Source organism: Ambystoma mexicanum, chromosome 2p, assembly GCF_040938575.1.
Source record: "Ambystoma mexicanum isolate Mex_15411 chromosome 2p, UKY_AmexF1_1, whole genome shotgun sequence".
NCBI lineage: Eukaryota > Metazoa > Chordata > Amphibia > Caudata > Ambystomatidae > Ambystoma > Ambystoma mexicanum.
In genome coordinates, this window is record NC_090923.1 from 496,741,768 (window position 1) to 496,767,489 (window position 25,722).

Sequence of the window (25,722 nt, forward strand, 5' to 3'; positions counted from 1 at the left end):
GGAGGCAAGTAGTTTACCTCTGTCATCCAACATGGACAGCTGTCTGTAGTTGCCAGGACTTGATCAATCTCATTTCTTGTACATCAGCAACACTATTAACCGCTGCCATGTATCTGGTACACCACACTCCCTGCAAACTGTCTCAAACAAGAGATGCAGGACACTAGCCCACCTTTCTGGTTCTTTCTTAAGAATAATGTTTGCCAGACTGGGGGCTCGGGAAACTTTTAAGGTTACTATTGCCTTTACGATTTCTTCATGAGCAATGTTGAGGGGCCAGAGCACAATATCGCCTCTCGTAAGTGCCGTTGGGAGTGTTACTGGAAACATCCCAGATTTATATGCTTCTGCCATAATACTTCTGTAAATGGATGTATAGTTTGGGTAGATCTATTCCCTTTTGCTATTGACAGCACTTGCCACAATGAGCGAGTGTTACGACTTAGCAACATATTAATGTATCGCTGCCATTTTTCATAGATTCCTTATGTCTCCTCAACCAATTGAACTGCACATGTTTCCTTTTCCTGATTATTACTAGAGCTTTTAACTTGGGGCAACTGGTTTTATTAATCCCCTTTATATCCTTACGCATTCGGTTTGCGTATATTAATGTCAAAGGGATTTTTCCATTGCTTGCTAGTTACTAAATGAAGTTAGCCTTTTAGCCCTTGCTCACTTTAAGCCATCTCCTTGTGCCAAAATTCAATCTTATTTGGAGTCAAATCATAGCGCTTAGACAGAACAATGATGTCAATGTTATAGATCTCGTACAGGCTTTTTGTATCTTTGCATTTGAAACTTCTCCAACATGGGTTGCTCCGGCTCCATTTACACCAACATTCAAACTGAGGGAGAGAATCACGTGGTCTCTATATTGGTTAGGGGCTACCTGTAAATGTTCAACATTTTCCAACAAAGTTTTACTTCCAAAAGAGTAATCTTATGTAACCAAATTCGACCCACTCTACCATGTGCTCTTTCCTGGACAATCATTTTAGTACATCCATTTTGTAACATCAGCTCCCACCCCTTCATAAAATTCCCCCATTGCCTCACCTGTGCATTTATATATTTATGAATCATCGTACACTTCTCCAGTACATACTTCTATGGTACAGACAGATCCTTATAAAAATACCTTGCATTTAAGTCATCCTTAACTAGTATCATGCCGTTTTCCAGTGAGTTGACCCACTGTGCAAGTTCCCTATCTCTGGCGTCCAAGAAATTGTCTGAAACTGAATCACTTGGTGCTTCATTTCTATGTTAAGTATCAATATTCGTTTACCAACCTGACCAGTTTTGAGCGCTTCTTCTACCGTTATTACATTCTCATGTTTGACTTCTGTTTCAATGCGGATAGGGTGTAGGTCGTTTTTGATTCCTTTTATTAGGCAACCATATGGGCGTCCTCTGTTACCCTTTTTTAGCATTCACCTGGTAAGGTTGGTAACCATCTAGATGCATTGGTGACATTAACCAGGTCTATTGGAGCATACATATTTCGTACTTCAACAATAATCCCAACGAACCGTCTTTAGACAAACAGTGGGAATGGCCCCTGGTGTTCCAGCAGGCCATCTTGCTTATTCATGGTGCTGTACTCTCAAATGCCGGAAACACACTCTTCAACCATTCCCACCCTCATATGTGATCGTATTTTGAAAGATTAAAAGAGTGAACACTTTTTCCTTCATCAACCTTAACGTACTGTCCTCCCATACACTTTTGGCAACACTGTGTTAGATCACTAATGCACACTTCTTTATAGAGAACAGAAACAGAATCAAGAACTTAAAACAAAGATTAATTAAGAGTAGTTACACAGTTGGGGCCAAAACCAAACAGGTAGTGCCTCACAGCCCTTTCCAAGGTCTATAGAACGTTCATTTATTACCTATTGGTGAGAAACAGTGGAGTCTTTTCCTTAATATCCCACAAACCGTGTGCCTATGAATCAGGATAGCTCCGATTTAGAGTTGAATATCAACTCTCAGAGACTCATGCCCATTGATCTGGGGATCCTGTCCTGGGAGGCGTCATCATGTCCTTAGATGCAAATTATAGTTCAATAAATATATATAGTCCTCTTGTCGTTTAACAAATACAGGTGTTAAAACTTGTTATGCAGTGGACCAACAACTGAAATATAATTCAGCAGCCTGGGTCTTCACTATGAGGGGGATGAACGTTTAAATCTCTGGGTTCAATAAACTCTTAAGGAATTGTATTCCTCAATCCAGGATTGCCTTCCTGGGATATCATTCCTTTCTAGTAACTCACAGTCTGTAGAAATGAGTGGCCCGGCACTTTTTTCTTGGTTCATTGCTCCTTGGGTTCAGCCTCTCTACATCTCATCCTGCATTAACAGTAAACTCCTTTACATCTATCAGAGTGTCCCCTGGTTGCCTGCACATTTAAGTGTGAATAGCATACCAAGCTAGGGCTAAATAAAGGCAGGGTGAGCTACATACCTCACATCACGGTGCTGGAAACTGTGATGATCTACTGGCAGAGTCAGGTTACATTCGCCACCTTCCTTTCTTAGCCTCATAGTTCTATTTCCTCCTTGGTAAATCACAATAGCTTTGTGGCTAAGAGGGATTTTCCTGTCCATGTCCTCTCCTAAACCCTGTGTTCCACCTTAACTGTCTCATGTGCCTTCTTGGAGCCTTCCACCTGCATGTGCCTCCACGCCTCCTCAGTTTTCTCATGTATGTCTTGCACTGTTCCTGCTTTTCTCCTTAACGTATTTATCTTCCTTTCTGCTGTCCCTACCCTCATCCTCTTTCTCTGCATCTTATTTTCCACCAACCTCTCCCCATTGTACCTCTCCCCATCGATCCTGGCACCTTATCAAGTATCTCCTGTGCATTGTTAGTTTCTGCCTCCAGATATTTCTTACAACCTTGTTCTTCATAGTTTCCACATCTCCATGTCTGAGGTTCTTGTCCCCCGAATAACAACCTACCTCTCTTCTCTTGCTATAATAGCCAACCCATTTTACATTTCCTTCTCCGTCCTCTCTTGCTTTATATTTGAATACAATCACATCTTTCCTTTTGATGTTTTCCCTTCCTGCTCTCCTCCTCGATGTTCTTCTCAGCCACATTACTCTCCACTCCCCCTTTAAATATCCCTGCCCTCTAGCATCCCCTCAACATCCCCCTTCTTTCTTATCCAATTCAGCTACCTCCTGCATTCACCATTAAAACGCTCTAATACACTCCTCCTATGCTTCCAAACACTCAGTCAATTGTCTGAATGCTAGTGGTTTACATAGGGTGTTGTCCTCACCTCCTGGGACCTCTTCTATTTAACTCTATTATTTTTGACATGTTTTTTAGTTGTGAAAATTAATTGTTGTATTTCTAACTAGGGGAAACTCTCTTACGGCCCCTGCTACTCTTCCCAAAGTGTTCATCTACATGGTATGTCACCATTTTAGAATGTCACTTCATGCATGGCGGAACCAGAGAGATATGCTCTCCCTGCATGTATTGTCTATCCACTCATGGTAGGTAGATCGTTCATGTGCATGCCAAATCTCCTACACCTGTGAGTCACCCAGCACCTTCTGCTGGACTTCTGGATTGTTTGGTCAGTCCCTTGAGTGAGTGGGAATCATTTTCCCCACTCACTCATTCTTTCCTCCAAGTGTCTATGGAATCTGTAATTTACTTTTGAAGCACACAGAACTTTCTGTGCAGTGTTGCAGGGGAGCCCCTTGGGCTTCCATTTTTATTTTATTGCATTTGTTATGTAATAAAAACACGTTCCCAAGGTTAGAGGGATACTTTTTATCATTTCTACATGTTATATTGTGAGATCAGCACATAACACCTTATGTAGAGTGCTGAGGGGTTACACTGTATCTTCTTTCTCACTGCTCCTGTAACATTTATGTTACAGTGACAAGCAAACCTGAATGGCTGGTGACAGTGAACATGTTCTACCAACTTGCACATATTTTTCCTACCCTGGCTGTGTTCACAGCCACAGTAATTCACACAAGGGTCCAATTGACTCAAAATGGTGACTATTTTCTTATTTTGCCATTTCTTGGTTGTTTGTCCTTTCTCGGTCCTTCTTCTGACGTGCTGGGTGGGGGAGATCCTGGTTTGTCTTTTGTCTTTGGCGGGAATCCTTAGAGAGAAGCCTGCCAAGGACCCAGGGTGTCTGTGAGGACAGTAAGTAGGCATGGGAAGATCCCAAAACTCTGCTGGTCTTTGTCTTCTGGCATGCCTGCATGGTACCAGTTTCAGCTGGGAAATTGGATGTCCTAAAAGCACAGCCACCCCTCAAAGTTTGAATGTAGAATGAGTGCTGACTTGTCTGCAATTGTGCCTGCATGTGCCCTCCAATCTGACTTTGAGGAACACATAACAAGATAGGGATGAACTGATAAAGCCCTAGGTTTATGAACATTATTACAATTTTTCCGCTATTATTGGTCATGTTCATTCATGGTTTTCTGGAAACAAAATACCCTAAATGTGCTATAACAATATTTTTACTTACCTGTGAATTGCATCATTTTATACGTTTTTGCAGTGTACTTTACTCACCTGAATAACTGCATTGTTTTTCTAATGTGTTTGCTAGTAATGAACACCTTACTGAAGATGTATCTTTGCCCTGTGTATATATAGAATACACCATATTTTCATATAACTGCTAAGTGTGTAAATGTTCCTTTCGACCTATGTATGCACTAAGTTATTTGTACTAAAATATAACCTAACCTACAATGCACCTCCTAAAATAAGACTAAGTTATGCCTGGCTGCTCTTTCAGGCATACCAAAACCCTGAGTGGTACAGATGTGTACTAGAAGTTGGAGCTTTGTTCCCCAGGGCAGAGTTTGTATAAAGTCTATGGTGGTCTTACAGAAAGTGGTATCTCTTTGTGCCTCAGAAACAGTTGAGGGAAGGTTCATACACCCTCCTGGAATCTAGGCTTGTACACCAAAGAAGCAGACATTGAACTGCCAACAACTCCAACATATATCCTTGGAATAATATGCCACTGCATTTAAAGGTACATTCTAAAAAGTGATTGGTGGATTTAATCTGCTCGGATCGAATCATGACCTGTTTATATTGATGTTTCATCTCACTTTTAGTATAATACACAGAGCCCTAAATCTCCAGGATGGTATGTAGAGTACAGGTAGAGAATGGTATGCAGGGAATTAATTATACAAATGTTTTTTTCTTGAGCACCATTGATGCTTTAGCACTACCATAGCTAAAGGTCTTCACCAAGATGTACCTTCCTCTAGTTTGTCCACCCATAGTAGCATGCTCTTTGGAGATGTACATGCATTAGGTTTTCCCATAAAAGTAACCCCATCCACGTTTGGGGGATGTGTTAATTTCTCACCTCAAGCTAACAAAGGGCTTCCTGGTTGTTCATTCTGAGTCATTTCAGGTTCAGCCTAAGAAGATGGAATAGTATTTAGCAGATGTCTCATTCATCGAATCAGCCAATGTGTGGTAGGCAATAATGATAGCTTTCCAAACAGCAACAATCATGTCGGCCATGAATTCTATTCTAATGACACCAAAACAGAAAGAGGGGCTATCTTTACTGTAAATCGAGCATCCAATTTTTAAACTGCTTAGATTCTGCCAACCAGCATCGGTGACTAATGAATAAAACAATGTGAGTTAACAGGAAGCTGCCAAATTTTAAACACATCCACTTGACTGCTTCAATGATTTTTAATCCAGCAGACTGTACACAATCATCTCATATTTCTCCACAACATTATATGTGTACATTAATAGACTGAGAGGAGTACACATATTTCTATGATTCGTTCAACAGAAGGGTCCGTGATTGCCATTTTATAGGAATCTCATAATGGAAGGGGCCTATCTCACATCCAATGCTATGCAATGTTGATGGTAGTTAAAATATTCCATCAACAGGTTCAAGATCACTCTGGTGAGAGTACTGCATAATCACCAGTGATACTTCAGTTAATCAACCAGGGTCTTTCTTTGAAGTTGTGGGTCACACCAGCTGCATCATTAATGGAATAGAGTGACCCTGGTAGTGGATGGAAGATATTACTCTATTAACATAACATTTTCAAATGATTGTGCACAACTATAAATGCAATTGAAGCATCTTGATCACAAAAAGGAGAAACTCACGGGCTAACATTGTTCTGACTTACTTTAATTCGAGAGTTGCCATGAAAGCAGCACAAATACGGACAGACAAATATAAAATGTACACATCAATTTATACATATATTAATGTACAAGATGCAATTTTAAACTGAGTAAAACACAAAAGAAGCAATAAGGTCAGATCAATTCCAGTGTCACATGTAGTCAAAAGTATATTATATCATAATAGCACTAGCCTTTTTGCCTATGTGAAGCCATGCTGAATACCAGACAAGCCGAGATCAGGACAGAGGCACAGAAATGCTCCCACACCACATCTGGACAGATCACACAAACCCAGCTCCTCACTTCAAGACAGAAATGCCAACTAAGCAATCCACTAACAATTTCTCCCTCTGCATACACCTCTCAAACTCCAAACCAAAAACAACCACAAACCTACAACACAACAATCTGCACAAACTTCACTACATTACAACAACAAAACAAAAAACACACATAGACTTGCACAACAGTACACAACGTCTACCGGCCGCAAACACCCAGGCCCAGCCAACGGAGCCACCGGGCTGAGGCCATCAACAGCACATCACTGCTTTCTTGCACTTTTCCAGCTTCCTCCCACTAACTCCCTCTTTCAGAGCTGCCAGAACGCCAGGGGACCACTCCGGTGGTGATAGTGTGCGGTACAAATGTCCTTTAACATTGACATTAACATTTATATATGACACTGGAAAGAGCTAAGAAGATCATAGCCTCGGAAGACGATTCGCACATCTGCATAGAGTCACTCGTATATCTAACACCTTGATTTCTCAAAAAAGGAAGCAAATAGGCTAGACTCACATGTTTGAACGAGAACCAAAAGAATAGGAAATGATAATATGATTCTACTACTCCAGGTCAAAACAAGCAACACTCATTGGGTGCAGCATTCCAGACCTTTTGTACACATCCAAATGGTATGGTGCCAAAGCTAAATCTCATATACAAAGATCTTATATAGTGTGGCTGTATAAGATCAAGATAAGCCTTAAAGTGAGGTTGCATTATTGATATTTGCTGTATCTAAACTGTTAAATGTTTCATATTCACTTAATCTGCCTGTGCAGACCGTTATCGTCTCAGAAATTCAAGGGCTCTCAGTGACTTGTTTTTTCCCCGTGTTCCCTCCCTCCTTGAGTGATTTGAAACACTTGCTTGTGTATAGGCGCTATATAAATAATATAAGTAAAAATTACCATACCATACCATTATTATAGACCAATACACATGAAAAAGCCCACTCCTTTGGCAGTCTGCAATTGTACATTTCCTTGTAAAGAGTTCTGATCAGAGTTGTGTGTATTGCCCTTAATATTGGTAGGAGTATTCTAAAGATCAGTCAGACCTCGAGTTCTTTGGGCACTCTTAATGTGTCTACACCAAGGCAATGATGTGCCCCATCTTGGTTCAGAATGTTGAATAGGCCGCCTCAATATTTACATAAGGTAGGGAAAGACCAGATTATAATCGAGAATAAAATCGGCCTGAGCTTCAGTTCCCTCGTTACATCAATCCAATCTAACCCCAAACATTTGACATACTTTTTGGCAAACACTGCTTCTTGAGAAATTAATTCTGTAGCTAGAGATGATAGCTCTGACCAAGGACAATGAGCACCATATTCTACCTACTGACGCCATCAACGACAGATTTAAGATCTACAAAACAAGCATACACATTAGTCTTTCTTAAAGAAATATATGTTTGCGAAGCGAACAGAATCTAAAACATTGGTCCATGGTACTCTGTCCATGCTGAAGGCCAGTTAACTTTTCTAATAACTATTTTCCCTGAAAACATGTACCTTCTTTCACCCTTTTAGTTAAACCTGTACCTATATCTTTTACCCTTTTGCCCTTTTTATCTCACCCAGGAGCATTCTGCCACTAATGTTGTTCTTCATGAATCAGGACGAATTTGTATGTGGACCTAGCCAATCTCAATGTACACGGTTTGCATCGGGTACTAGGAGCAATGTGTGGATGCTATATTTTGCATGAGTACATTTCTTCCTGTGTGACTCTTTTCTTCTGAACTATGCAAATGGCTTTATGTTGATTTCCAATATGTGCACGAAATAAAGCATTGCAGTTTTGAAGCATAGTATCTTAATATACGCTTATGTATTGCTTATTCTTCTCCCAGACGTAGAGTCCTGGGAATATCAAGTGGAATTGAACACATTGGAAATCTGCGCTGGGAATTGGCATTGTGCCTGCTCAGTGCATGGACTGTCTGCTACTTCTGTATTTGGAAAGGAACAAAGTCTACTGGAAAGGTGAGTGTGGCAGTTAATATCAATTTTAAAAGATTTGTATGTTCTATTCCACCCATCAAAAGAGCAGAAGGTTGGTTAGTCTAAGGGGCAACTCTTCTCAGCTTACCTTTTGAAACATGAAAATTTTGATGTGTTCATTTGCTTATTTTTTCTTTAAATTTCAATCAAGGTAGTTCACACTGTATAACGATTATTGCGAGTTTTTCCAAATCAATATTCCTCATTTCTTTTATGCACATTTTCTTTTGAACACACTGCCTGATTTACAAAGCGTTTTTAAGGGGATCTTCGCATTGAAAAAACGCATTTGTAAATCAGGCCCACATTCGTGTGTTTCAGTGAACCAAACAGGACGCCTGATTACATAAATGATGAAGCAAACAGACAACTGTGTTTAGCTAACTGGACAAAAGCAAACCATGTATGTTTCGGGAATCTAAACTGTGAAATTTGATGAGGATCTGGTGCTGCAATATTCTGAAAAAAATGATTAAAACTCAACTTCTCCTTTTTGAAAGAAATATTGGAACACCCTGGAAAATGTCATAGAGCTTAACTGCTTAAATGCTGTCTGTCATGTCAAAAGGGCAAACACGATATTGTTTTGATTATTCAGAAGCAGTAGAAATACATTTACATATGGCTGTCAAATCAAATCTTATTAGCAGTTGGGTATTTGCACGTTTGCCTTTGAAAACACTTCTTGTGTAACGTCTATGCACTAAATCATAAAGGCAGCAATCCCTTACACAATCCACAAGTGGGTCTAACTGAATGACAAACACCCAGTTCATTTGGGAACTTGGATACTTCAATTATGCTAAACATCGTGTATTAAATCAGACCAGAGGAATATGTGGTAATGGCAACACATGTACACATGGAACACAAGAACACTTTTCCACAGAACTTGTGTTACTTTTTCAGAACCAGTGATCAATAATTGATCTGGGATAACTTAGTCATCAGGGAAATTATACTACTGAGTATCTCTATACAGGGATTGTATGGCCAGGCCCCTCACCAGTGTTAATGATTGCAAAGATTAAAAAGCCAGCAATGGTGATTAAGTGATAATCATTTAATTGCAAAATGTTAGAAGAGAACATTTGTTCCCCTGGGTAGCTCATCATTGGCAGGCAGTATAATTGTGAAGCAGGTCTTCATGTCCAAAGGTGGCCGAGGAAGGCTCAGCGGGTCCCAACAGGCAGAGGTGAAGCACCACCTTATAGAGAGCTCAGCATAGCCTTATTGGGGCGTTCTGATCTCATCAGGGAAAACAAGAAAATATGTCATGCCGTCAGTTTAGTCAACTATTCAGGCTTAGTTAATTATTTTGGGTGATGATCCCAATGTTAAGGAACACATTTTGGAAGTGGCTGTGGTCATTGGGTGGTTGATTCAATTGAGACTGTGGGAGGCTTATTGTTTACTTTGAGATTTCATAGTGCCCAATGACTGTTGATCCGATTAAGCTCAATAGAGATACACAATTTTTGCTTTTTAATGGATTTTTTTGGGACGGTGAGCACATAGGAGATCCCAGGTGTTTGGCAACCTTCAAACAAGGCTACTTTGAGGTGTATATTCAGAAGATTGCTAACGTGTTATATAGTTTCTTGTGGCTGAGGGATGTTTGGAGCTTTCTAATGAGCAATTTTTCAGACAACAGGGGGTTTACTATTCATAATATGCATGCTCAGATTCATCGTGGGTCGGTGAGTCTTACTGCACCACTGGTTGAGCCAAGGCTCTTATTAAAGAAACATACTCAAGCCCCTCCAAAGTTCTTACCTCAAAAAGGATCTTATGGTGCTCCCTTGACTGAGAATGCTGAAACATTATGCAGGAGATGGCTGAATCTATGAGTAAGAAGGGTGTTGTAAAGACTTTATGACTTTGGCTGGAAACCAAGTCTCAACTTTCAGGTCTGAATAAAGGATATAATGAACAGTTAGCAGTATGAAGGTGGTAAAGTATTTGAGGTGAGAACATCTCAGCTCTTAATTAATTATATGACTTCATCGATATCAACTATTAACCAATTTTATTTCGATTGATTTATATAGTGTTACCTGACCAATATAAATAAAGCAGTGAAAATGAGTAGAGGTATCAAAGAATAGAGGAAAAAGAAACTATTGGGTTGAGTCCAACAAACAAATTCAATTAAAACAACATTGTGTGAAGATCATACGATCCTGAGTAAAGTGAATATCTTCAGACCAGGAGTTCAAGAACTTAGTTGCGTTCATATGAAAAAACTCTCATTGGCTCAAACCCATTTATAATCAAAAAGGTTATCCAAGCCTCTATAACACAAATGAAGAAAACCTGCCGATATGGCCCAGGTAACCTTGTCACACTGATAGTGAGGTATGCAACAAACAGCTTTGTGGATCTTGGTGAACACTGTAGACATCCCTTATTTGTGTGATACAGTTACATTTAAAAGGCTATTGGAATTTAATGAGTTTTAAAGTTATTGTCTTGTTTAATTTGTTAACTTGAAATGAATAATGTATTGCTATATGTGCAAAACAAAAACAAAAATAAATTGACTTTATACACATATATCATATTGGTGGCATAATAAAGAGGTCTAAAAATTACAGAAACAATAAAAATACACACACCATGTATCCACTAGTCATCTTCATCCACCATAACCCACCACAATATAGAGATACAAGATCTGGCTTATTAGCAGAAAGCAGCAGGAGGCAATCCATTTGAGACTAACATGTTTAGTCTGTTTCACCCATCAATCTCATCCTTCTAAATTTAAGGTCCCACTGGACCATCAGGGTCGAATGGTGCATCTTTTGCTGATGTACGGTAACTCAATTCTGGTGCCCAAAAACACCTTTTTTATTTTTGTTTCTTTTTCCTCAGATGTATTCTCTCAGACTGATAGTTGGATCTCACAGACTGATAGCTAGATCTCCATCGCGCCAGAACTTAAGATGGTAAAGTAAAAGGAAGGCCAATGGGATAAACTCGGTTGATGCTTATTCTGACAGTTTCCTTAGCCAAGAAAGAAGATGTATGTAATACCTGTTGTCAGTCAGGAGTAGTATAGATCTTATATGAAAATAGAATAAAACAGGAAACATGATATATCCTTGAGTGTAGGGTTATGTGGCACTTACAAATTGAGGCAACGGACACCTGCTAATGCCAACTTTTAGAAACATACATAAGCATTTAGCTAATCTGGAGCCTGATGAATAGTGTTGTTCCTCCTGTTGCACTGGGGCTGCTGGATTGTTCACTTCACCACTGGTTAGTGGAGGTGGAGGGAGAACATTTTTAAACGGATGAAGGGATGAAAAGACCTTGGGAGTGAATTATTTAGCAAACATACGTTTCAATTAGCAATGTAGTGCCTTTTATTCTCAGTCCTCAAAAGAATTTTCCAAAAACGTATATGGCCAGTCAGATCAATCCTGCAAAGTTTGCCTTCTACCTGAGACACTTTGGGGCCGATTCATGGAACAAACGTGCGCCGAAAATCTCCGCGCAAGCAGGCGCAAGCAGGCGCAAGCGGAAAAAAAACAGGCGCACGCGCACGCGTGCGATTCATTGAAGTCCCTGCGCGTGTACACCTCGGGATGTGCGCCAAACCCGTGCATGGCGCACAAGTCACTGCAACATCCCGAAAGGCGTGCGCGACGCGCACAGTGAAAGCGCACAACCTCGGCGCATACACCAGAAAGTGGGCGGGACATGGGGCGAAACGCGCGGAATGGGGAACAACGCGCGAAAATAAGGGCGTAACTGGGGATGTACTGCAGGGAAGCAGACGGAACGCCCACACGCAGTCGAACCACACGTATTCATGGAATCGAATAGGGCAAAGCCACGCACAGCCAAAGACACGCACAAGCTGAAACACGTCCGCCACACGAAGGCAGGCGGTAGAGTCCCAGCGCATCACAAAAGTGGCAACATACAGCAATTGGGCCTGTGCGAGCGGGGTAGTGTATTTTGGGGGCGCGCGGGAAGTTACACATGCGATTGAGCGGGGTACGTGTATTTCGAGGGTGCACGGGAAAATACACATGCGATTGAGTGGGGTACGTGTATTTCGGGGGCGCGCAGGAAGTTACACACGCGATTGAGCGGGGTACGTGTATTTCGGGGGCGCGCGGGAAGTTACACACGCGATTGAGCGGGGTACGTATATTTCGGGCGTGCGCGGGAAGTCACACACGCGATTGAGCGGGGTACGTGTATTTCGGGGGCGCGCGGGAAGTTACACACACGATTGAGCGGGGTACGTGTATTCCAGGGGTGCGCGGGAAGTTCCACACGCGATCTCATCAGGGTACGTGTATTACAGGGGTGCGCCGGGAGCAGCACACGTGAATTGCACTTCCCAGGTGTTCCCTCTACACCCTCCACGGCCCCTGCAGGTGGCTCACACCACAGGGGCCTACCCAGCACATGTCCTGCAGGCACCCCATCCACCATGGCCATGCCCACCAGCCAACCCACATGTCAACTTGCACTACTGCCCAACAACGCATGTCCCCCTGCACCCCCAGCCACCAGGGGCACCCACCACCAGGCCCCCACCCATGTCTCCCACCACCCCCACCCCTCAGCAGTGCAGGGGCAGCCTCCACCAGGCCCCCACCCATGTCTCCCACCACCCCCACCCCCCAGCACTGTGGGGCACCTCCCAGTAGGCCCCCACCCATGTCTCCCAGCACCCCCACCCCCCAGCCACCAGGGGCAGCCTCCACCAGGCCCCCACCCATGTCTCCCACCACCCCCACCCCCCAGCAGTGCAGGGGCAGCCTCCACCAGGCCCCCACCCATGTCGACCACCACCCCCACCCCCCAGCCACCAGGGGCAGCCTCCACCAGGCCCCCACCCATGTCTCCCACCCCCCCAACACTGTGGGGCACCCGCCACCAGGCCCCCACCCACGTCTCTCAGCACCCCCACCCCCCAGCACTGTGGGGCACCTGCCAGCAGGCCCCCACCCATGTCCAACTCATGTTCCCCACCACCCCCACCCCCAGCACTGTGGGGCACCTGCCAGCAGGCCCCCACCCATGTCCAACTCATGTCTCCCACCACCCCCAGCACTGTGGGCACCTGCCAGCAGGCCCCCACCCATGTCCAACTCATGTTCCCCACCACCCCCACCCCCCAGCACTGTGGGGCACCTGCCAGCAGGCCCCCACCCATGTCCAACTCATGTTCCCTACCACCCCCACCCCCCAGCACTGTGGGGCACCTGCCAGCAGGCCCCCACCCATGTCCAACTCATGTCTCCCACCACTCCCACCCCCCAGCACTGTGGGGCACCTGCCAGCAGGCCCCCACCCATGTCCAACTCATGTTCCCCACCACCCCCACCCCCCAGCAGTGCAGGGGCACCCACCACCAGGCCCCCACCCATGTCTCCCAGCACCCCCACCCCCAGCACTGTGGGGCACCTGCCAGCAGGCCCCCACCCATGTCCAACTCATGTTCCCCACCACCCCCACCCCCCAGCACTGTGGGGCAACTGCCAGCTGGCCCCCACCCATGTCCAACTCATGTTACCCACCACCCCCACCCCCCAGCACTGTGGGGCACCTGCCAGCAGGCCCCCACCCATGTCCAACTCATTTCTCCCACAACCCCCACCCCCCAGCACTGTGGGGCACCTGCCAGCAGGCCCCCACCCATGTCCAACTCATGTTCCCCACCACCCCCACCCCCCAGCACTGTGGGGCACCTGCCAGCAGGCCCCCACCCATGTGCAACTCATGTTCCCCAGCCAACATGTCATCACAATCTAGATCCCTGGTCCCTATGGTCAGCCTCCAAATGCAAAACACCCACCCGAGTATTGCATCCACCCACTCATAATTTGCAATTACATCACAGAACACCAATTGCAAGTTCCGAAACAAACACATTTCCCTCACATACACCCAATGGGTGTCAGTGAATCTCAAAACACATATCATGAAATGCATGAAACCAATGAGATACCACACATTGAAGTTCACCAAAAAAAATATGTATTAAAGGAAACATAAATAGAATAAAAAATGAAGAAACAGAAATGTGAATGTACAAACATGAAAAGAAGCATGTCCGTTAAAAAAAGCAAAACCAAAAATAAAATTCCAAAGTAATGTTGTCCAAAGTCAATGTCCACAAAACAAAATCCAATGGGAAATAAAAAAAGAAAGCCATTGCTCTATGGTTATAAAGTGAAAAAAAAATACAATCCAACTGTGAACTATGTACATGGGAACAAGCCAGGGTCCATTATCCCAACAAAATAAAGGAAACCTATCTAACTACACTAACTAATAAAAAAAACTATATACAAAAATGTGGCCAATGTCCGAAAGGTCCAAATAAAATAAAAACAAAAATGAAACCTAACACTACCTACATAACTATGTACAAGGGCAGCGGGCTAGTTTCACGGCTCACTTGGGGATGTCCCGGGCCAGGGCATCATCGAACTCCTCCTCAATGTCCCGGAGGCGGTCCTCCTCCATGGCCCAGAGGGTCCGCAGGGCCGTCGACGTCTCCACCTCCAAACCCCTGCGGATTGCCTGGAGGCAATCGGCCCGCCTCAGGGCCCTCCGCATGGAGTTCTCCGCCCTGACCATTGTGAGCCGTGCCTCTTCCGCCTGCTGCCGCTCCGCATCTATGGCGTGGGCCAACCGCTGCCACATGGAAGACACTCTCTGTCCTAGGTCCTCCTGCCCTCCGGCCGATGCCTGCCCCTCCGATGTTGAAGGCCCCGAGCCTTCATGGCTCCCACCACGTTGCTGCTGCTGCTGTGCCTCTGCCCGTGCACTGCCTCCTGCTGCCTGCACATCCTCCGCCGGCTGGGGTGCTGTCGTAGATGTGGCCAACCCTGCTGGACGTCCGACTCCCGACTGTGGCAGGGATGCCTCCTCCACCAGCCTGGCCGCACCACAGAGCACCCAGGTGACTGATGGGTGGGAAGATGGCACAGAGGACGACTGGCACGTAGGGGGTCCAGTTGAGGAGGGGGTCATAGCAAGCCCCATCAGACGGAGGAATCCGGCCTGGGTGACCTGTCCCAGCAGGCTGACGTGGTCAACAAGCCATTCGAGATGACGTGCAGTCTCTTCATAAAAAGACTGCAGGTCACCTCGCATGGCCCGTTGACGTAACGCCACACCAGCCAGGACAGGCTTAACCCGGACCTGGATAGCCACGTCCGCAGGCAGAGGAAGGCCAGTTGACATGAGCTCATCCCCTGCCTGAAAACGGGTCTGGACGTAGGCATCCCTGCTGGTGCAAGATGATGCAGGGACAGGATCAGGGACAGGATTGCACACAGGCACCTCCGCGGCGGCCTGTGCTGCCTCCTGTCCCTGGTCCTGCACTGCACCACTAGCACCAGTGGGATCCCCACCTCCAGACCCCGTCTCTGGTGCTTGCACGGCCTCCTCCTCCACCAAACCCCCACCAACCTGGATGACTCCGTGCCATCTTCCCCTGTTGGGCCCTGTGGGGTCCCAGCTGCCCCTTCTGCTGCCGAGGAGTCCAACTCCAACCTCCGCCTCTTGGACCTCCCCCCGGCAGCTGCGGCCTGGGACGCGGCACCGGACTCCTCACTCCCCGACGATATGACAACATGGGAGGGGAACAGGGCCTTGCGTCTCCGGCTGGCGGTGGGATCCCGCTGCTGTGCTCCACAGCACCTTCTCCGCCCTCTTCATCAGTTGACGCTGCAGACAGGGAGAAACAAAACACAGGCATCAGGGCACTGTACAATGGACACATACACACATGACAGTTGTACATGAGTGGCATTGGCAAACCTCAGACATGTCATCACAATCCCCAACATGTCATTACAACTCGCACACATGAGCCATACCACAGCCATATCGCAACTGCCACCACCATCCATACACATACAACAGCATGAGCAGCCAAAGGTGAGCCAGACATCACATGCAACACAGGAAGTGCACCACACATGTACACACACATCACCACACTTGCATGCATGTGTACACCTCTGCCAAGTGTCGCAGTGTTCAGACGGGCATCCATGTCACATCTGCCAATCAGGCTTCCACATACCGCTGTCACATGCATCCATGTTGCATCACTGTTGCACCCTTGTCAAATACACACACATGCACATGTACACAGTGCTGATACATGCAGCCAAAAACAACATACATGCTCGACATCACGGACATGTCTACTCACATACACATTCATCCAAACATGTGTGCCCACACAACTGCATTTGGCATGCAAGCCTACACACACAAGCACCATCCATGTCTCACACATTACAGCCCTCGCATGTGTCAGCCCCACGGCCCTGTACACCCCCACCCACACTCGACCCCATACAAACAGATGTGCAACCTGCACACTACTGAATAATCACCACACGCACTGCTCACAATCAGGATGCATGTACACTCACCGCTCGACTCCAGATGGGTCTGCTTCTCAAGGACCTGGACGGGGAGCGCTGGGGATATGCGTTCCAGGACCCTCATCTGTTCTTCCGACAAGTGGCCCCGGCGCCCCTTGGCATCCGCTGCCTTCAAGAGGCGCCAGGCCTTGTTCAGGGTCCTGGACCTGAAGTCCTCCCAGCGCTTCTTGACATGTTGTAAGTCGCGGACTGCCACCCCCTCCGCATTGATGGCAGTCACGATGTCAGTCCAGATCCGAGTCCGTCCTTCCTTGTCGGCGCGGGAACTTCCGAAGAGGGCATCATACTGCCCCAGGACTTGCTCCACCAGAACACCAACTTCGGTGGCACTGAAGCTGGTGCCCCTCTGCCTCTCTGGCCGGGGGTTGTCAGTGGTCACAGATGGTGTTTGCCCCGACATGACAACCCCAGAGGCAGGAGTGGGTGGGCAACTGGGTCCTGGGGCTTGGCTGTGGAGCGATGGAATCCCAGTCGCGAGTCTTTGGTTCCAGCAGGGGTGGTCACAGCAACAGCACCCCTGGCTGATGTGCAGGCAGCAAATGGCAGGGCACGTGGGCAGCAGGCAGTCAGGCAGCAGCAGATGGCAGGTGGGAGCGTGCTCGGGGCTCTGGGGGGCAGTAGTTCGGCCTTCTGGGCAGGAGCGTGGTCTTCCGTGTGCTTACGCGTGGCCAGCTTGATACGGAGTGATTTGGCACGTGAAAAATCTGCACGTCAGCGTGTAATTCGAGGAAAGGCCCTTAGCGCGTAAGCGCGTCTGCACGCATACGCATTTTCATTGGACAGAAGGCCCCTCAAGCACAAGCGCCCCTGTGACGTGACAGACGTGCATGGGCATTTCAGTGCGCGTGAAAAACTGCACGTCCGCGTGTAATACGAGGAAAGGGCCCATGCGCGTAAGCGCGCGTGGAAAACTGCACTTCCGTGTGTAATACGAGGAAAGGCCCTTAGCGTGTATGCACGGCAGCACGCATATGCGATTTCATTGGACCAAAGGCCCTTAGCGCGTGAGCGCGCGTGAAAAACTGCACGTCCGCATGTAATACGAGGAAAGGGCCCATGCGCGTAAGTGACGTGACGAGCGCGTGCGTTTCCCTCAGCACGGGTTAAAGGTGAGCGGGCCCAGCAGTTCGCTGTACGTGCCTTTCGTGGAGACCGACGTGTGTTGATGCTTCCTGTTGTTTTGCGCGCCATCACAACTTCACAGCTATCAAGGACATATCTCTTCTTTTGGCGGGGGTATTGGCTACGCGTGTTTTTCTGCATCGCGCTAGTCAGACGGTGAGTCGCACACGCTCTTTTTCCCACTGCGGGTGCCCCTGTGTATCGCACCCATTTTCGATGTCATAGTAGCCTGCCTGTCCCACGCGTACGCGTTATTCGTGTTACTGGGTGCCACCGCGTACTGCGGGAGGTTGAATCCACGCACGTAGGCTGCAGGGTTGTGCGCACGGTTTTACTGCAGTTTTGGGGTGCCTGAGCGTTGCATGACCCGTCACCACATCACCGGGGTCACATACAGCCTTGCAGGTGCAGGGGGGCTGTTAACATCTTGCTTCCCACCCCCTTCACCCCAATTGCCCAGGTCAATTGTGGTGTACACCTCCCATTGGATCCACTCCATCTGTGCCAGCACTACTACATCTGTGCCATGGTTGGGAGGCCACCAAAGGTGAGGGGCGCCTCAGCTGGGCGTACTCCTTGTGGCGGGCATGGTCGGGGACGTGGCCGTGGTGACCAGGGAGTAGGGGGACTCCAGGGTGTCCAGGGCAGCCACAGAGGGGGAAGAGGCAGGGGTGCGCCACTTGAGCACAATGTTGTGCCATGTGTCGGTGCAGCCATGCCACCATCCCCTGTGGTTCCGGGGGATGCAGCTCCTGCATCTGGCACTGGCACCCATATGACCCGGCAGTCCGTTCCATCGACTGCCACGGGCCGAAGGGTAGTGGTAGCTGCAGGTGCACCTGTGGACACCGCCACCCAGGCTCAGGGTCTGCCAGCGCAGGCTGTGTTGGCACTTGAAGAGCCCTTGGTAGATCTCCAACAGGCCAGGGGGGAAACCATAGGGGCAGGCCGGGCTGCTCAGACTAAGACACGAGTCCCTGGGGCAGTCATGTCATCTGCTGCCCCGAACAGCCGGGTATTGGCAAGTGCAGGGGCAGATGCAACCAACAGCACCCCGGTTGTGAGTCTGCCAACCAGGACCGTTGCGCTCAATGACCCTGCCACAGCTGATGTTGCTGCGCAGGGTCCATTAGTGGGCACCCAGATGCCACTGACACAAGTCAGGCCTTTGGTCATCCCTCCACCTGCCACTCCCTTGGCTCAATCCACCGAACCCACTGGCCATACTGGTCAGGGCGGCATGAGCCAGCCAGGGTCTGCGCCACAGTCCAAGAGGAGGAAGGTTGCACCTGCAGCACAGGCTGGGACCCCACACACAGCCACGACCTCCTGCACGTCGAGGAAGAAGCCTTTCTGTAAGCAGGAACTGGACTTCCTCGTGGACTACGTGCGAGGCCACAGCCGTGACATGCTAGTGGGTGCCAATAGTCAGACTACGGCTGCCCAACGTGACACCCACTGGAAGCATGTTGCGGAACATGTCAGTTCATTCGGCCATGAGGTGCGCACGGCGCAGGAGTGCAAAAAGCATTGGAATGACATCAAGCGCAGCACTAAGGCCAAGCGTGCCTCAAATTACAACTTGACTCTGGTGACTGGCGGTGGGCCCGCACCAGAGGAGGAAGAACTCACTCCGCATGAGGCTCTCGTTGTGGAGTTCATACCACCTGAATTGGTCGAAGGAGTGGGAGGGATGCTGGACTTTGATGCCCAGTCCAGTGAGTGTTGATGCGTGTTTGTTGAGGACGTGTGTGTTTCACTTGTGGGATGTGTTGTGCATGATTGCTGCTACATGTGACGTGTACATGGTTCTGATGTGTAAGTAATGCAATGCTATCGTCATGCATGTCTCCTCTGCCTGCATGCGGGACTCCATGTAGGCATGCTCCCTTGCCCCTCCTCCGCCACTCTGCACCCCAGTTCCACCTTTGCACTGGTCTGCTTCAATCTTGCCAATGTGTACTTTCTTGTTCATGTGTCCTGTGTAGATGCTAACTTCCAGCGTAGAATCTGCCAGACATATGCCGTGTGGTACAGCCTTAGTACTCGATGCAGGGTATCTCACTTGTACTGTGCATGGGTCAGATGTCCCGCAGGGACATGAGTGCCCATTCATGCTCCATGTGCATTGCACGCATGCCCCTATGTGTCCTTGACTGGATGATCACTGTAATATAAGTCCTTGGTTACATACATTGCCTGCCATCTCATCAGCCTTCCCATGTCAACTGTGGCTCAGTCCTGCGTTGCACACATGTTTAGGCTCTGATAATCTGTGTGGCTCACAGGCCTCAGCCTGTTCAATGGCCAATGACTCTGTCCAACTCTTGTTGTGTCTTCTTCACACGTGGGCGGCCTCCGGAGTTTCCATCATGTGTCCTGCCCACTGTCCCAGCATCATTTGCAGTGTTGAAATTTGAATCACATTAAGCTATTGATGCCAGTCAACACTGCCTGTCAATACACAGGTGTATGGTCAGCCTTTTGATACCATGCTAGGCATCCCTGCTTTGGTACTGGGGTGGAGGGGTGCTTGGCTTCTAGACATGCTACACATTGAATGCACAATGCACGTGATGTCTGAATTTGACATTGCACTGCCTTCACATTTCCTGGCACACACCATGTAGTGCTTGTACATGTAGGTAGTGAGTGGCGTACACATTTTCTGCACTGCATAGACCCACTTCCATGGAAACTGCCACCTTTCAATAGGTCTGATCACAGAAGCTATTCAAAGTAGACCCAGCATGCATGCCAGGTCATATGTTGTGTGTCACATGTATGCCGGATACCTTTGCTGTCGGTGTGTGTGTGTGTCGTGTGCTTCTGACATGTGTATTGACCTTTTTCTCTCTATTTTTCAGGTGATGACACAATGGAGGCGGAGGATGGTGTTGTCATGCCAGACACAGGGTTGGTAACACCACATCAACCCGGCACTAGTGGGGGTTGTGGGGTGGTAGGCCACGAAAACCCCCAAGTGCTGCAGTCCATCTTGTCTCTCGCTGCCTATGAGTCCAGCTTTGATGACGACTCTGACGTCCATGTTGAGTTGGATGAGCATCAAGTCCATGTGTCAGGGGTGAGTGATTCTGATGTGGACACTCCTCTGTCTGCGACACCTGCACTGAGGGATCAGACAGTCTTGGTTCCTCCGCCCGTGGTGGATCGGGACACAGGGTCACCCTCCACACCAGTCACTGATGTGCCTGGGACATCACGTCGACAGGGGCATGTAGTCGTGCAGCCGCAGGCGGTGCCAACACAGCGAGGACCCCCGGTCCTTGGGTCCTGCAGGGGTCAAGCCCGGCAAAGCGGTCACCGCGCGCAACCGCTGTATACTGAGTGGGAGCGAACGGCAGGGGGCAGCAATGGAGAACATCGCTGAGAGCATGGAGCGTGTGGCCCGATCTGTGCTCCTCCGCAGGTGCTTCTCCAGCAGCAGGCGGCACGGCCCATGGCCCGCTCGCTCAGGCTGGGCTTGACGGCCTCAGACAGGGCACGCCAGGCTGAAATGTCGTCTCTGCGTCAAGCAATTGCTGCTCATGCAGAGGCGCACATGGATGCCCTGAGGGAGGAGTATGCTTCCCTCAGATCCACTCTGGGTGTCCTTATGATGTCCCAGAGGCAGCAGGCAGAGGAGAGGTTTGCACAGCTTGAGCGTACCATCTCGGCTGAGCTACAGGCTTGCCGGGAGGTGCAGCGGTTGTCCAGCCAGGCCTTGCAGGAGGAACTCCGTGTTACACGGGCTACCTTGCATCATCCTATGTCATGTACCACACATGTCTCACATCCTGTCGTGACATTGTTTTGCTGTGCTACCTTGGTTGTTGCATCTTTGTGGTAGTACTTGGCCTTTGTGAGGTACTGCTACGTCAAGTCATCTACTGGAGGGTGTTCGGGTTCGTTTTTATGCCTTGGATTTTGTGATTTTGGAAATGAGTGTGGATTCTGAGGGTTCAGGCATCTTTTTACACATAAGGTGGGAGATGGTGACGAAGGGTAAAGGTGATCCTGTGGCCAGGTGGAATTGAGGTTTGGAGGCTCCATGACCCAGGTGCAGTTGTTCAGTGGGTCATGGTCATTTGTGAGGGAGGGGGGGTTGTTGTTGATAGTTGCCTTGCCCTGCAGTGTGATGGGAACTCTGATATAGTAATGGTGGTATCCTATGTACATGTTGTGTTCTGCTGATCAATGCCTGTTCATGTGTTGTGTTTTCCTTTCAGGTGCGAGGGGATAGTTGTGGTTTGACATGCTGAGGTGTACACATGGTGGATGTTCACATGTTATGTGTAGGGAACACTGATGGTCACTTGAGTGCACATGCATATGTGGAGTGCATGTCCTTGCAGAACCACACACTTGCACTCTGATGCACTTCATGTACTCCCACCCTTGCATATCCACGTGTACACTGTTTGCCTTCTGGTGCCCACTGTGTCCCGGCAGCACATGTTCTGTGACCGATCATGGATCCAGTACATGCCTAATTTGATGTTTGACGTGGTCTGTCACTTAGATGTGATGCTCAGGGTGTGCATCACACACAATGGCTGTTCACTGTGCTGTGCGCTGAGCAGTGTGATGCAGGAGTAGGACACTGCACACATGAGCTGCAGTGTTGATTTTGCAATGCATAATGTGCATGTAGACAGGCATGCATTGTGATGTTACGTCTAAGACTGTTGTAATGCATTTGGAAATGACTTATTTTGGGTGGGAGATTTTGTTGGTCTGTCATTTCATCTGATTCCGAGTCAGGCAGCAGTGTCCGATGCCACTGTACATTTAGGACATGGCAATGTGTACCTTATCGTTACTGCATTGGTGTATGGGTATTGCTTGCCATGTAATGTTGATGTTTGGGAGGGTTTGAGTGACATGACAGTGATGGCCATGGCCTGTTTTGCAGGTGTGTGTGATGCACACCTTGCATGTCCGGGTCATCCGCTTCTCAGAGCAACTAGCTGGGGGTAGATTTCTCTCTGCAGCAGGGCCCTCCCCCTGGAACAGACTTCCGGCCTGACTTGAACTTGAGGGGAAGCATCTGCAGTTCTGGAAGCACCTCAAGACCTTCATCTTTACTTCTGCTTACTCTATGCCTCTCCCTTGCAGAATTGTCCACTGGAACTGCACAGGAGCTGCAACTGGGCCACTCTCACCGACCTCGGTCCCTGGCCCAGCCAATCTCCACTTGCACTGCCTCCCTGGCAACCCCTGCACTACAGTACTGTCTCTCTATCCCTATAGCCCTCCCTTCCCAGCACTTGTCTGCACTTACCTTTGTAGTTGCCACCAGGCGACCTATGTATTATTTTTTCGGGCTACTTCCCCTGTACTGGACTCCCCCCCACCCTTCCTCTTGCACTTTTCCCATTCCCCCTACCCCTGCACTTGCACGATCTCAATGACACCTGGCCTAGTAGTACCGTTCTCTGTGTTCCCTTGTTCCCCCCTCCCTGCCTCATTGAGCCTTGGAATACTTGTGTATGGCCCATATCATGTCATATGTCATATGTGTGCATTTTGGTCACACAGGATAGCTTGTGTTTAAGTAGCTAGGGATGCAGACGATGTGGCACTTCCATGGCAACTATCTCAGGGTGGTAGGGTTGTGACAGTTGACTGTCTCTTTGTCATCATTGATTGTCACCTGGTATGTGCCAGTCCTGTGTGCACTCCGCAGGGGTGGGAGTTTAGGTGAAAAATGTGGCCACAAGCTGGGTCCGGCTTCCTCGCCACGTGCCCTGTCCCCTCCCATGGGCAGCGCCTGTGCCTGTGGTTGGGGATGTGGGGGCACCACCATGTCCACCGGGACGCCCTGCCGTGTTGCAACATTGTGCAGGACACATGCTGCCACAATGATCCTGCACACTACTGGTGGTGCATAGAGTAGTTGCCCACCAGAGCGGTCAAGTGAGCGGAAACGTGACTTGAGCACTCGGAATGTGCGCTCCACTATGCCCCTGGTTGCAATATGGGCGGCGTTGTATCTTACCTGGGGTGGTGTGGTGGGGTTCCGGATTGGCGTCATCATGTGGTTGCTCAGAGGGTAGGCACTGTCCCCTGGGGAGGTGATAATAGTTGAGATTATTAGGGTTTGGATATTTGTCTGTGTGTGACTTGCATGCATGTGCAAGGGCATATGTACTGACCTAGGAGCCATGTGTCGCCATGCTGCCCAGCTTCCAGGGCCCGGCTCAGGGCGGACATTCTGTATATGAAACTGTCATGGGTGGAGCCAGGGTAGTTTGCATAGACAGAGGTGATGATTCCCTTTGCATCACATACCACCTGTACATTGATGGAATGCCAGTGCTTGCGGTTTCGGTAGATGTGCTCAATGGCCCTAGGTGGACGTAGGGCCACATGGGTGCAATCTATGGGGAAGTGTGCCGCCCTGAAAAAATCCAGGACAACGGCCTGCCTTTCTGCGGGTGTTCTGGGCATGTATATGTGCCTGCGGACTGAGGGGCGCGCTGTCATGATTGCCAGTACCTGGTGTAGGCAGCGTGACTGCGTGGCCTGTGAGATCCCCCCCACTATGGCAGTGGTCCGCTGAAATGACCCAGTGGCCAAAAAATGCAGGACATTGAGCAGCTTCTCCAAGGGGCTCAATGCTTGGGAGCAAAGGGTGGGAGATGTGAGGTCATCTTCCCACTCCCTGACCAGGTCTAGGATGATATGGGGTGGAAACCTATACCTGCCGTAGACCTGGTCATCAGGCATGCCAAAAAGGCTTGTCCGTGGTGCAAAAATGCGTGCCCTGGCTATTCTCCTCCTCCTGCGGTGTCCCACGATCAGTGCAGCGACAAATGGGGCATTCATCGTAGCTGTACATACGCGTTTGTTGTTTGCGTGCACTTTTATGCTGTGCGCGGGGACGGCTCCGCCTGCCTTCGTGTGGGCGGACGCGTTGACGCCTGTGCACATCTTTTGCCGTGCGCGGGTTTCCGTATTCGGATAGGGTCCGAGTGTCATCGCGTGTGATCGGAGGGGAGTGAGCGTACACGCAATTGGCCTGGGTACGTGTGTTTCGGGGTGCGCGGGAAGTTCCATACGCGATTAGCCTGGGTACGTGTGTTCCGGGGTGCCGGGAACTTTCACACGCGATTGGTGGAAATCCACGTGTGTTCTGTCATCACGGGCAATGAGGGAAACACCTGCACGCGTCACGTCACAGACGCGCTCACGCGCTAAGGGCCTTTGGTCCAATGAAATCGCATATGCGTGCTGCCGTGCATACGCGCTAAGGGCCTTTCCTCGTATTACACGCGGACGTGCAGTTTTCCACGCGCGCTTACGCGCATGGGCCCTTTCCTCGTATTACACGCGGATGTGCAGTTTTTCACGCGCACTGAAATGCCCATGCACGTCTGTCACGTCACAGGGGCGGTTGCGCTTGAGGGGCCTTCTGTCCAATGAAAATGCGTATGCGTGCAGACGCGCTTACGCGCTAAGGGCCTTTCCTCGAATTACACGCTGACGTGCAGATTTTTCACGTGCCAAATCACTCCGTATCAAGCTGGCCACGCGTAAGCACACGGAAGACCACGCTCCTGCCCAGAAGGCCGAACTACTGCCCCCCAGAGCCCCGAGCACGCTCCCACCTGCCATCTGCTGCTGCCTGACTGCCTGCTGCACACTGCCCTGCCATTTGCTGCCTGCA

The 25,722-nt window shown here is 48.7% G+C and overlaps 1 protein-coding gene across 1 annotated transcript in view; it reads left to right on the top strand.

The window, feature by feature from the left end:
* The window catches only part of SLC6A11 (solute carrier family 6 member 11), a 1,097,166-nt gene that overhangs the window by 402,152 nt on the left and 669,292 nt on the right, over nt 1-25,722 (top strand). The window contains exon 6 of the mRNA XM_069643914.1: nt 8,337-8,469. Coding sequence (XP_069500015.1) covers nt 8,337-8,469 — 133 coding nt within the window. The remainder of the gene's footprint in view (nt 1-8,336; nt 8,470-25,722) is intronic.